Below are 14,116 nucleotides of genomic sequence, written 5' to 3'. Positions count from 1 at the left end.
TAATGAACGTCTATTTGGACAGCAATAGACATAAATATGCCGGATTATAGCAATAACTTTTCAATTTTGTATGGCTGCTACCTTGGCCAGGTGTCTCTTATAAAAGAGATTTATAAATAAACAATACGAATTTACATCTGCAGCATAAGCATAACAGTAAAACACAGGACAATAGGTCACAATAAAAGGACAACAGATCACAATAAAAGCACATTACAGAAAGTACACGAAGAAAAAATAACAGTGAAGCATACAGTAATATATAGGAGAATAGGTCACAAGGACAACAGGTCACAATAAAAGCCCAATATAAAAAGTACACAAAAAAGTTAAAGGTCAATGGTCACAGCACTGGTTCACTTTCAGCCACTGTTTAAGGTCAGTTTTGAAGGTTGGTAACATGGGAAAATCCCTTATGGAGAGTGGAAGACTGTTCCAGATCTTACTGGCCTTCACAGAAAGAGCATTTTGTCCGAAGGCTGTAAATAGCTATAAATAAGACTCTTTCATGCCAAGTGATGTCAATTAATTAAATGTAGAAAACCTAAAATAAGTGATTGCGTAAGTGTCCGCCTACTTCAAGTCAGTATGTAGTGGATGCACCTTTGGTTGTGGCTATAGAATTGAGCTTTGTAGATCAATCAGCCTTCAATATCTACAATTTTACCCAATTCTTCTTTGCAAAACTGCTCAAGTTCTGTTAATCTGCACAGGGACTGTGAGAGAGCAGCCCCTTTTCAAGTCCAACCACAAACTTCCTGTTGGATTGAGGTCTAGATTCTGACTCCACCACTTCAGAACATTCATCTTGTTGTCGTTAAACTGCTTCTGTGTAGTTTTGGCTGTATGTAAAGTTGTTGTTTTTTTGTGTTGAAAAACAAATCTCTTCTGAAGTTGCGGTTCTCTTGCAGACTGCATCAGTTTGTCCTCCAGGATTTCCCTTTACTTTGCTGCATTCATTTTTACTCTCTACCTTTACTAGCCTTCCAGAGCTGCTGCAGAGAAGCATCCCCACATCATGATGCTGCCACCGCCGTGCTTCACAGTGGGGATGGTGTGTTTGTGTGATGACTCAAGCTTTAGATCGTCCCAAAATGAGTAAAAGGATACACACTCAAAAAAAAACACACAAAGAGACTGAAAACATCACAAAACAACAAACCACTGAGATCCAAAAGGATACAAGCAGAAGCTTAAAAATGACCATAGTCACAAAACAACTACAAAAACACAAAACGTCTCAAAACATCTGCAAGAAATGTAGTTAGACACACAAAACAGCTATACATCACATGGTCGTGAACTCTTTAAGTTGCTTAAATGGTGATTTTATTAGCAACAGAACTGTTGCTTTTGTTCCTAAAAACATCACTTTCACATTTGTTCAATAATTCATCTCCATCATCCACACCAAGTGTCACTGGACCAGGCAGATGAAGAACATGTGACAGCTCTCATACAGGTGTATTTGAGTTCCTCTGGCCAAATGTAACATTAAAGCCACAACAGGCCTCGCATCTGTTCAATGTATTCTTCAGTCGTTGATTTCTCTCCATTCCCTTCAGAATCCTGGTCATTGTCCTGCTGCTGACGGCGCAGGATGTCTTTGGCGATTCGCATGCTGGCAGCCTGACCGCCAGCCAGGTTTACTGCATGAGGTCCAACCTGGGCAGGAAAGCAGAAAAATTAAGCAAGATTGTTGCTGTGACCTGTTTTTGCAGACCAAAGCTTCTTTCATCTTCGGCTTCTATCCAAAGTCAAACCCTATCTAAGAAGGGCCGATCTAGAAAAAGTTATCCATGCTTTTATTACATGGCGCTTGGACTATTGTAACTCCCTGTACGTCAGCATTGACCAGTTGAAACTCAACCGTCTGCAGCTTGTTCAGAATGCAGCAGCTCGTCTCCTAACCGGGACAAAGAAACACTAGCACGTAACGCCGGTGCTTTCCTCTCTTGCTGATGATGTATTGTTGATGATTTATTTTACTATAAAGCATTTTGGTTGGCCATGGGCCTTTTAAACGTGTTATATAAATAAATCTGACATTGATACTGACATTGACAATACACAAGACCTACCTGCAGAGCAGTGTACTGCCCCATCAGATAGAGCGGGCAACCCTCTGCCCACTGTAAGCTTTCTGTTATGCATGGCCATCCATCTATCACCTTCATATGGGACAAAAAAGAAACGTTTGCTAATCTATTAGTGTTATCTGAGGCAGGTCACATGATAGAAACATTTGGTTAATTTGGAAAAAGTAATATATCACTCAAAACCCTAATTATTTTCATGCTTTTCGGTTGTTCTTCTTTTACACACTACTGTCCAAATACAAAACATTTTCGTGTTTGACCTACCTGAACTGGGAATTGTTTCATCACCTCAGAAAGCAGCGGGTCCTGTTTGACATCGAGCTTACAGCCGGTGGCGAGCCAGATCATATCTCCAGTCCAGTGGCCCCCAGTGCTGAGAGAAAGGCTCCAGGCCTGATTCCTGTAGCACCAGCTGGCTTCACTCACCTGCGCAGGTGATTCAAGTTAGCTCTGCTCGCCCACCTCACGCTACATTAAGGCACTTTTCAAACATGGAATAGATAGCATTGTCAAGTCGTGTTTTAATTTAGACATGCTAAGACCATTACAGAAGAGACATGTGCAATATTTGACACTGAACACGCAAAACTAAAGTACAAGAAGTTATGAGCCCTCTACACTCCCATTAAACTGCCTGGTCATCTGGTTCTTGTTGCAAAATGTCTCGGTTAAGGACGTATTTCCAGCCATTTTTACAAATCACTTTTTGGTTGTTGTGATCCAAAACAGATCATTCAACCTGATGTGATTGTGTTGATTCAGACTTGATCCATGTTGGATTCAAAATGATTTATATTCAGATATGGACACATTTAACTGAACAAGAAAAGGAGCTTTTATTACCTCATTTGACCTCATGTTATCTCACGAACCTACCTCTGATATGATATGACCTCATTAAATCTTAAAAGCACTTCTTTTTATTAACATTAGTTTGCTTGTATATTTTTGCAAAAACTACCAAATGGATTTTCATGAAGCTGGATGGAGAAGTGCAACCAAGTAAGATATCATGAAGTCACAGAAGCACATATCAGAAAAAGACGACATCCCAAAGGAAGCAACTAAATATAGTGGAGCAGAAAGTAAGTAATATGGACTTACTGTACATTCTAGCACTGCTTGCCTCCTTATTTAACCCTCATCTCAGTTCATTTCACTTCACATCCTATCATCCAGAGCAGGACATAATTAGATATACACAACCTCATATCTTGCCTTTCCTGAGCTCACCTTGCCTCCCCCTCAGCCTTCTACTCTGCACCATGCATGTATCATCACCTGACAGTAAGTCTTCACGTCCACCTGTCCATTCAAGATGAACGGCTTCAGGTGGATGTAGGCCTCTGGGGTGACGGCTCCTCCTTTCCTCGCCTGGCGAATCATAGCCAGCCGTTTGTGGAAACTCCGTTCATTGTAGAACTGCCGTAGGTAGGCCTGGCCGTCCGTCTTGATGCCGTGCTCCACGTGGGAGTACCGGCCCACCAGGCTCTCCACATCGCCCACGTCAAACTGCTTCAACTGCAGAAGAAACCAGGACTGATGTGTGTTGAGGTGGATGCAGGCAGGTAAAGCTGCAGTAGATTTATGGTTGGTGCACAGAGAGTCATCAGACCTGAAGATGCTTCCTCATGACCCACGTCACGTGGCTGGCACCTTGCTGCAGGGCAATGGAGACGACATGAGCGCTGGTCAGACCTCCACCAACGACCATCACCCTCTGCCCTGCCTCACACACTGCAAAGACACACATACAGGAGGAGGATGGGTGTCAGATAGCTACGTTAAAGTGAAAATAGAGCATAACATATGAGCAAAAACACCAGCAAAGGGGCATCACATTTTAGATCAATACATAGTTGAAAGTCCATGGGCTATATCTGGCATACATTTTTATTAAAGTAAAGTAAGTATTAAGTAAAAAAACTAATATTACTTATGTTCATTACGATCATGTCTTTACAAATTCCATAATTATTTGTCATGGAAACAATCACTTATTAATTTTTTAAAAAATGACTGGATATCACTAAAATGTCAACTAAATAACCGTCACAATTTAATACCAACCACCTTTAAATTAGCTAAATAATAATAAAATGAGCTTATTTAAAAACTGCTTTGATTGTGCTCATTTTATCAAGTTGAGATAATCATGACAGATATTTCTTTTTTGGCAATATGTCAAATTTTATTTGGAAAATAACAAATTGTATCTGTAGTAGTAGCGGTAAGTAGTGTATGAGTTAAGTGTGGATTTATCGCATGTTCAACAGGTTTACTACTATATCTTAATAAAAAGCTTTCAATTTCAATTTTACTCAGTTGTATATATAATACTTAGAAGAATCTTTCTGTAAAATGCCATGTGGTGTTTGGTTATAGGAGGCCATGTTGATTTTAGGCCTGAAAACAGCAAAAATGTCAACTACGTTACAAAAAGTCACACAATTATGTATTGACTCTTTTAAGATTTAAAGAATCAAAACATTTTGAACTTCTGCATAATTTCTGCGTAATTGGAAGCCAGTCAGGTCATCCAGATAACCGTGTGTCACAGTGTAACACGTGTATCTGTAGTATTTTCATATCCATAATGCTGAGTTTGCACATTGCACTTTTGTTTGTTTTTAACCAACGTGATAACGTATTGTGCTTTTATTTCACTTATTTATTTATTTATTTTTTTTTATTCTGGAAGTTTATTTTACCCATGCAGATGTTTATTTTATCTGGTTGTTTATTTATTGTACGAGTGGTATGTGTTGTCTGTGCAGCAGACCCTCTGTCTGAGACGGAGACCAACAGACACCTTGACCTTGATAATAACAGGAATCATTTCCTCCTGTTTAAATGCTAAAGAGATTGTTTCTGTGCAACGCTTTTCTGTATTTTTGTGGTATATAGTTGGAGGAAATCCAACCTACCTTTAGTGTGAAAAATCTCTTTCTGTCTCTGGCAGTTTTCTGTAAGTTTCTGCTTCCAGTTTGGCAGACTGTGCATGAGATGAACTGTGTGCTGTAAACGCTCCTCCGGATAGCTCTCTCCAATGCTTTGCACCCATGAAGGGATGTTTGCCATTTGGGCGCGGGTCGGGCCTGTTGCCATAACGACCTGTTGGGCATTTAGGATGTCGCCTTCTTGGAGTTGGACTTGAAAATACTTCACTCTCTTCCTTCCCTCTTCTCCATTCCTCTCAGTCAGAGGTATTCCCTCTGTTTCCTGCTCTTTTATGTGACCGTCTTCCATCTTATTCCTGTCGTCAGTCACAGGAATGATGCGCTCCACTGTTCCCTTCACCAGAACTTTATCCAGCTGGTATCTCTCCACCTGTATGTTCACATTTATTAGCAGCTCAAGAAGCAGAAACATGCTGCTTAAAACATCATGTTGGCTTCACTCCAATAAATCACATGAAGACCAAAACGAACAGTGTGTTAGTCTGTTTTTCAATACTTTACTCTTTCCCTTACCTGTCTGTGGGAGCTGTGGTTGCTATATTTTTTAAGTTATATTGCTCAAACTCAAATAAAAAGTTGTTATTTTTCAGCTAAAAATTTAGTTCATTTATTTAGCAAGTCATTCACAACAGGCAGAAAAGACGGTGGAAGTAATAAATGTATACTATATAGTAATAAATATACTTCTTAGACCATGTTTACTGCAATCAAGGAGCACATTAACCAGCATAACAGCGATTCACTGGTGTATTTTTACCAGTTTTGGAATGAAAAAGGATATCAGTGACTCAAATAGATCATTCTTAGTTTGGGACTTATTGGGATTTGTCTTTAAAAAATGTACACAAGAAATAAGAAACTGGGTCAAATTTGAACATTCTTGACTTCACAGTAACAGTTTAAAAAGAAACTGTAAAATAAAAGTTTTTACAAAGTGCTGTTGCAGATAGGAATAGGAGGGCATACTGATTTCTGGTGTCTGTTCAAGCAACAGTTCCGTGTTTTTGTATTTCTCACTGTCTTACTTTGTGTAGTCGATTACCAAACTTTCTGAACAATCAGATACCAAAATATTGCTTTAATAAAAGAATAAATGTGTTTAGTCCAAGCTTGTAATTGCATGATTCTAACTGGTCCACTGCTCATTTTAAACATTTAATATCTGAGCATTAGATGAGAATTTGTTCAAAGCAAGCATAAAGCACACAGCAAACTTCAACTCAGGTTATTAGGATGCAGTTTTTCATGCTTTATGGAACTTTTTTTATTCAGTAACACTGTGAGAACAATAATGTTATGCTTATTTTACACTATCAAACAAGTCAAGCAAACACACTGTTAATAAAAATGCATTAACTGCAGGTTCAACCAGTCTGACCTGCTCCTTAAAGAAATCCACACTTAGTCTGGTTCCTGGCAGGCTGAAGGATAAACTCTTCTTCAGTGTTGACGTGATGTTTAAACGTTTCCTCTCCTTCTTGCCGAGACGCATGTCGTTGAAAAATGCGTTTTCGTCCAGAATGTACATCTGATCTGGGAGACTGTGAAGTTCCGCTGAGCGTTCGTACTTTAAAACAAATTCCTGAAGTGCTTTCTGTTGAGGTAAACATTTGCACGTGTGTTTGTTTACATTCTTGCCATAAAAGCATTTTCCTCATTTCTAGTTCAGGGGAAGCTGTTGGTGTTCATACCTTACTGAGAGGATCTGTGTGCACCAGAGTGTGTGAGCGCAGATGAGGGATGTTCAGAGCAGTGAACTGACTCTTCCATAGAGTCGTCCACTCTCCATAACTGTCCACCGCTCGGACACTCAGCGGACGAAACTTCATCCTCTCTGATATTGTTGATTTCTCCAGTTTCTCCTCCAGCGTCTGACCTGCAGAGACTAATCACAAACCACATGTGGACTGAAGTATGTTTGGTTTGTCAATTACATGCAAAAATGTTTAAAAAGTAACAACTGCAACAACAATAGCAATACTATTAATGCATTTTACAAGCAAGCTGAACAATTTCATATCTTTAATTCACTACTTATGTCACAGATTTATTCATTAAATTAAATAGAATGAATAAAAGTGACACTATATGGCAATTCAGTCTGAATATAATCCTAATATAAAACTCATTTCTGTCAGGAAAACAACAATATTGCCAAAATGCTTGAAAAGACAAAACTAGAATTCAAAACAATGAATGAGCCAAAATGTTAAGATAAAAAGTCTGAAATATTTGAAAATGAAATGATGACTCAAATTAAAATTAAGTCAGAATTATCATAGAAAACCAGACGTAATAAGTCACAATCATTTAACAGAAAGTTACAAACATAGGAGTCTTAGTTGCATTTTTTTTGTTAAATTTTTTTGAATCTGTACTATATTTTAGGTTAATAAGTCTTAAGAAAACAATTTTCAGTACTGATTAACCTCCAACGACTTTTTAATAGAGATTTTAGCAAAAATAATGTCAAACAATAGTGACAAAAGTCAAAACTTCCCACAGCCTCTGCTCTGATTGCTTGTTTTCTCTGTCCAACAGTCCAAAAATACCAAATATTCCTATAATAATAAAACAATGAGAAGCAAAAAAAGCTCAAAATTTAAAAAAAAACTAAAGAACAACAACAAAAAAAAAACCAAACAAACTGAAAAACAATCACGATTTGTTAAAAAAAACAATGGAATCCTGTAGTGTACAAAAATTGTAAAAATACAAGCAAATATCTATAAAACAATTATATTTTTTGCTGATTTAAATACAGTGAACATAGTCTTGGGGTCAAATGTTGTAAAACATAAAATTACAGATTAGTGCCACATTAATGCCACATTAGTGTGGACATTATTCACAGTTTTGGCCTTTTTTTTTTTTTAAAGGTAAATTGTAAATTGTTACAAAAAAACAATTACAGTTAAAATTTGTTTTTTAAAAAATTCTACCATGCTCAATATTTTGAAACAGGGTCAGACTTTGGAATATCTGTCATTTCAGTTAAAAAAAAATGGCTTGAATGATGAAGTTATTATCAAAACAGTTGCGGTTAGTTACTTTTGCATCCAGTAAATGTTATTAGCAATTATCACTGAGTCAATACTTGTGATAGTGAGTCAAATTTAATCTCATAATCAGTATTAAATAAGAAAACCCCAGCACACTGTACCAGCTGTGGCCCTCTTCTTCTTCTTCCCGCTCCAGCGTTTATTGCCGGTTGTTTCTGGGTTTGGCTGAGAGCTCGCTGGGTTAAAAGGGGAGACGGGTGAGACGGGTGAGTCCTGACCAGGGTCTGAGTTTGGCTCGGGGTCAGGCCTGGACAGCAGGCTAGCCAGGGTCAGGGCATGAGGGCCGCCTCCTATGATCAACACATCCAGCATCACCATCTGAAACACACAACAGGAAATGGGAACAGCTCCTCATTGTTAAAAACAAGACAATGTATGTAAGTGCAGCTTTCAAAACCTCTTTTCTAACTCGAGTTACTTCCTTAAACTGCTTAAGCTCGTCACTTTCACTCACTGGTGGCTTTGTTTGATAGATCAGTGGCTGTTCAAAAGGTGATTTAAGGTCAAGTCTGCTCGTATTTAGAGCAGTATGTATTTTAAAAAAATCAATCTTTAATGCAAATGAAGTCAAACAGCCCTCCAAAGAGCTTAATAGTGACCAACAGAAAGCAGGAAGTAGCTTTTATTTTATTCTTCTCTATTCATTGTCATGCTCAGCAAAGAACATCAGAAGACAGTTTTACTTGTAATGTGCTTCAGGTGATTTTAGTTTGACTTTCAGAACATCTTTGATGGATCAATAATTGTGGGACTTTTTGTAACATAGTTGACAGGTATCATAGTTGACATTGTTGCTGTTTTCAGGACTAAAATCAACATGGCCGCCTCTAACCAAACACCACATGGCATTTTTACAGAAACATTCTTCTAAATATTATATATACAGTCATGGCCAAAAGTTTTGTGAATTACACTAGTATTGGTTTTTACAAAGTTTGCTGCTTCAGTGTTTTAAGATCTTTTTTGTCAGATGTTACTATAATATACTGAAGTATATTACATGCATCTCTAAGGGTCAAAGGCTTTTATTGACAATTACGGTAAGTTTATGTAAAGAGTCAATATTTGCAATGTTGACCTCTGTAATTCGCCCTGGCATGCGATCAATTAACTTCTGGGCCACATCCTGACTGATGGTAGCCCATTCTTGCATAATCAATGCTTGGAGTTTGTCAGAATTTGTGGGTTTTTGTTTGTCCACCTGCCTCTTGAGGATTGACCACAAGTTCTCAATGGGATTAAAGTCTGGGGAGTTCTCTGGCCATGGACCCAAAATTTTGATGTTTTGTTCCCCGAGCCACGTAGTTATCACTTTTGCCTGATGGCAAGGTGCTCCATCATGCTGGAAAAGGTATTGTTCGTCACCAAACTGTTCTTGGATGGTTGGGAGAAGTTGCTCTCGGAGGATGTTTTGGTACCATTCTTTATTCATGGCTGTGTTCTTAGGCAAAATTGTGAGTGAGCCCAGTCCCTTGGCTGAAAAGCAACCCCACACATGGATGGTCTCTGGATGCTTTACTGTTGGCATGACACAGGACTGATGGTAGCGCTCACCTTTTCTTCTCCGGACAAGCTTTTTTCCAGAAGCCCCAAACAATCGGAAAGGGGATTCATCAGAGAAAATGACTTTACCCCAGTCCTCAGCAGTCCAATCCCTTTACTGTTTGCAGAATATCAGTCTGTCCCTGATGTTTTTCCTGGAGAGAAGTGGCTTCTTTGCTGCCCTTCTTGACACCAGGCCATCCTCCAAAAGTCTTCACCTCACTGTGTGTGCAGATGCACTCACACCTGCCTGCTGCCATTCCTGAGCAAGCTCTGCACTGGTGGTGCCCCGATCCCACAGCTGAATCAACTTTAGGAGACGGTCCTGGCGTTTGCTGGACTTTCTTGGGCGCCCTGAAGCCTTCTTCACAACAACTGAACCTCTCTCCTTGAAGTTCTTGATGATCCGATAAATGGTTGGTTTAGGTGTAATCTTAGTATCAGCAACATCCTTGCCTGTAAAGCCCTTTTTGTACAAAGCAATGATGGCTGCACGTGTTTCCATGCAGGTAACCATGGTTAACAGAGGAAGAACAATGATTTCAAGCACCACCCTCTTTTAAAGCTTCCAGTCTGTTATTCTAACTCAATCAGCATGACAAAGTGATCTCCACCTTGTCCTCATCAGCACTCTCACCTGTGTTAATGAGAGAATCACTGACATGATGTCAGCTGGTCCTTCTGTGGCAGGACTGAAATGCATTGGAAATGTTTTTGGGGGGATTAGGTTCATTTTCATGGCAAAGAGGGACTTTGCAACTAATTGCAATTCATCTTATTGTAGTAAACCTGTTGACATGCCATAAATTCATACTGGACTCAGACACTACTTTATATCAAATAACTCAGAAAGCCTTGGAGTCTGGCCAGTCTTTTCTTCAGGAGGAAATGACATCATGTGGAGCAGGTCATGTGATCTGGAATTAACACGCTTCCTGGAGAGGTGTTTTTGTAACGGGGAACTTAGTTGAAAGTGATTTCTGGGACAGAGATACAATTTGTTATTTTCCATATAAAATGTGATATATTGCCACAAAAGAAATATCTGTCATGATTATCTCAACTTCATAAAAAGAACACAATCAAAACATTTTTTTTGAATCAGCTCATTTTATTATTGTTTAGCTAATTGGTTGTTATTAAATTTGGATGGTTATTTAGTTGGCATTTTAGTGATATCCGGTCATTTTTTTATTAATAAGTGATTGTTTCCATCATAAATAATGATGGAATTTGTAAAGACATGATCTAATGGACAGAAAAAATATATATATATTATTTTTTTACTTTTAATAAAAATGTATGCCAGATATATCCCATGGACTTCAAAAGTCCCTCAATTATATATTGACCCTCATCAAATACACACATGGCAAACGCTGAATAGTCTGCATGACTTGTTCACACACCGATCAGGCAGAACATTATGACCACTTGCCTAATATTGTGTTGGTCCCCTTTATGCTGCTAAAACTCCTTCGGTGCCACAGGACTTCTGGGGATGTCCTGTGGCACCGAATTCATGGGTGGTACATGTCAAACATCCACATGAATGTCAGGACTCAAGGTTTCCCAGCGGAACGTTGCATTATAACAAGATGATCGATGATATCCACTTCACCTGTCAGTGGTCACAATGCTACGGCTGATCGGTGCTTGTCAGAACTCTGGAGAAGCAATCTCTAAAAATGCAACAATTAATTTGCATTTCAAACACCTATAGGCTTCACCTGATAAGTTGCATTAATTAATAAATTCATCAATATATTACCAGCTCTTTAGTGCAGTCAGACTGTATGAAAACAGTTTAACTTAACGCAGTATTAAACCAGCAGCATGCATTGACACCTTCAGCTGCTACAGTCCTGAAAACTTAACCCTCGTGTCGTCCTGCGGGTCAAAATTGACCCGGTTTAAAGTTTGAAAATGTGGAAAAAAATAATATTTTCACAGTGAAATTTCTGATGTCCACATTTTCAACATTTTTGGGAAATCTTTGAACATTTTTTGGTGGAAAAAAAGAAATGTTAAAAATGTTTCCTAAGAACATTCACAAAAAAATCAACCAAAATCCAGCGAATTTTGCTGGATTTTGGTTGATTTTTATGTGAATGTTCTTAAAGGAAATATTAGAAGTTTTACTGATATATATATATATATATATATATATATATATATATATATATATATATATATATATATATAAAAAATCATTTTAGATATCTTTAGGATTTTTTGGGAAGATTTTTACTCATTTTTTGAAAATATTTACAAGAATTTTCTTGCCAAATTTGGGGGATTTTTTTTAAAAAAATAAAAGTTTTAAGGAATTATTGGAATTTTATTCCTGAAGATTTTGCAAATTTTTAGAAATTTGGGATTTTTTTTAGACAAGGAAACAATATTTTTTGGTGCCCGTAAATGAAGACAACAGGAGGGTTAAACCTGCGATCACCATCATGCAGAAACTCGTAGTTTATCTTCAGCACATCACAGTACCTGGTTGAGTTTGAATCTTCGGCTTGTGGCAGCTTCTCAGACGGTGCAAACGTGGCTTCAGCTCCAGCATACTGCAGTGGACGCTGGTGGACGGGAAGTTTTGCGACAGTGTCTCATGTAACTCAATCCTCATCAGCTCCTCCAGATTTAGCTGGACTTCACTGGCTCGACTGGGAACACTGGAAATAGCTGCAGTGTGCGTCTGTTTATTTCTGTGTGTGTGTGTGTGTGTGTGTGTGTGTGTGTGTGTGTGTGTGTGTGTGTGTGTGTGTGTGTGTGTGTGTGTGTGTGTGTGTGTGTGCTTGTGTAAATTTAGTAACACAGCTCATCCCAGTGTTGACACATCAGAGGTCTTGCATCAGTATATTTGCGCTACCATCATCTTTATATTAGGTTTTTAACTAGAAAAAAGTCAAGGCCAAGACACAAACAAAAACACTAATTTTAATAACTTTAACTGCTACGGTCATGTGCAATAAATGAGTTTAAATCTGTGAAAGGAATAGTTTGCCATTTCAGGCATTATGTTTGTTATCTTTGGCTTTCTTGCTATTTTATATGCAGCCAGTACAAAGCAATAGTGAGGAAGCAGTTACATTTGCATAAAGACTGGAGCCTCCACTGGCTGCCTGGCAAATCCAGTCACAGCATGACCTAAAAAATACCATAAACAGTTGGTTTTATCAGTAACTTTTTAATGTGCATCAACCAAATAATATACATCAGGTTGATAATTAGCTTTACTATCACCATTAGACAGCCAGACTCGGTGTTTCTCACCTTTGAAGCCTTTATTTTAAACAAAACAAAGCAGCTGTGAGCTTTAATTCTGCTGGTTTTGTCAAATGCCTGCTGTAGCATCATACCAGACAGAAAAGGCTGCAAAATTTCAAACACACTGTGGAGTTTTTAAACACCAACACTGCTGTGGAGTAGTGTTATATACTGTTTTATTCACTATATATTTTAAAAGGGTTATGCTTTCAGTCTGGCTTCTAACCATTTCAATTCTGCCATCATACTTGAAATTGTTTTTTTTCTTTTGTTTACACTATGTTCTAAAATTATAATAATGTTATGATTAAATGCTCTTTATGATTTTGAACTACTGTATAACTGTGTGACTGTGAACTTATAAAACCCAATGTACTCAGTGAGTTTCCATGATTAACTTTGGCCATGAAAATATAACAAGTTGGTTTTGGAAGCACCACTGCGAAAAAAAGTCCTGTAACTCATGGTAATGCAACTTGTTTATGTGCCTGTATAAAAGCTAAACTGTTTCCACATGTGATCAGTCACTTGTTCAGACTGAGCTCTGTTCATGGGATTCCTTGCCGCAAGTAAAACTTTGCTTTCACTTGATAGACGACTCTAAATAGGCTAACCCAGCTGTATCTTCATTTTATTATTTACCTTTTGATAAAATGTCAAGTGAAGACAAAATATAACAAAGTGTCAATAAAAGTTTGTGGAAAACTGCCATTACTTCTGTTTGGGTAGTTAGTAAAGTAGACATATTAAATTTAAAAAACTGTTTGTTTCTACTCTACAACGGAGGAAGTCACACATATCGAGTTCCCATAAACTACACATTGTGGTGATATACTGTAAAACACACCGTTGTCAGTTCCTCTTCTCTCGGTCTGGATATTCATTTTTCCCAGTAATACTACTGGAACATGTAGTTAAAAATAAATAAATAAGGAAGTGAGTATCCAGTAAAAGGAGAAAAAGTTGTTTTGTCTGAGATGTTTACAGTTACAGTGTTAAGCGTGTTTGTATTCCAAGGTAGACGACAAACTCCTTCTCTCCAGTTAACCCTGCTAAACCCACTGTTGCAAAAATGGAACACACACACACACACCCACACCACACACACACACACACACACACACACACACACACACACACACACACACACACACACACACACACACACACACACACACAC

General features: G+C 38.1%; 1 protein-coding gene across 1 annotated transcript; it reads right to left on the bottom strand.

Annotated features, from left to right (window-relative positions):
• Positions 1 to 1,306: 1,306 nt before the first annotated feature.
• zgc:113276 (uncharacterized protein LOC553748 homolog) lies at positions 1,307 to 12,312 on the bottom strand. Its single transcript, XM_023268405.3, has 10 exons — positions 12,163 to 12,312; positions 8,223 to 8,439; positions 6,751 to 6,944; positions 6,438 to 6,653; positions 5,027 to 5,429; positions 3,715 to 3,836; positions 3,381 to 3,620; positions 2,364 to 2,525; positions 2,082 to 2,171; positions 1,307 to 1,665 (listed from the first exon to the last, which is right to left on the bottom strand). The coding sequence occupies exons 2-10, from the start codon at positions 8,437 to 8,439 to the stop codon at positions 1,495 to 1,497; spliced, it is 1,815 nt and encodes a 604-aa protein (XP_023124173.2). The 5' UTR covers positions 12,163 to 12,312; the 3' UTR covers positions 1,307 to 1,494.
• Positions 12,313 to 14,116: the final 1,804 nt, after the last annotated feature.

The sequence above is a fragment of the Amphiprion ocellaris genome, chromosome 1 (genome assembly GCF_022539595.1).
Source record: "Amphiprion ocellaris isolate individual 3 ecotype Okinawa chromosome 1, ASM2253959v1, whole genome shotgun sequence".
Lineage (NCBI taxonomy): Eukaryota > Metazoa > Chordata > Actinopteri > Pomacentridae > Amphiprion > Amphiprion ocellaris.
This window is presented reverse-complemented; position numbering and strand designations above follow the sequence as displayed.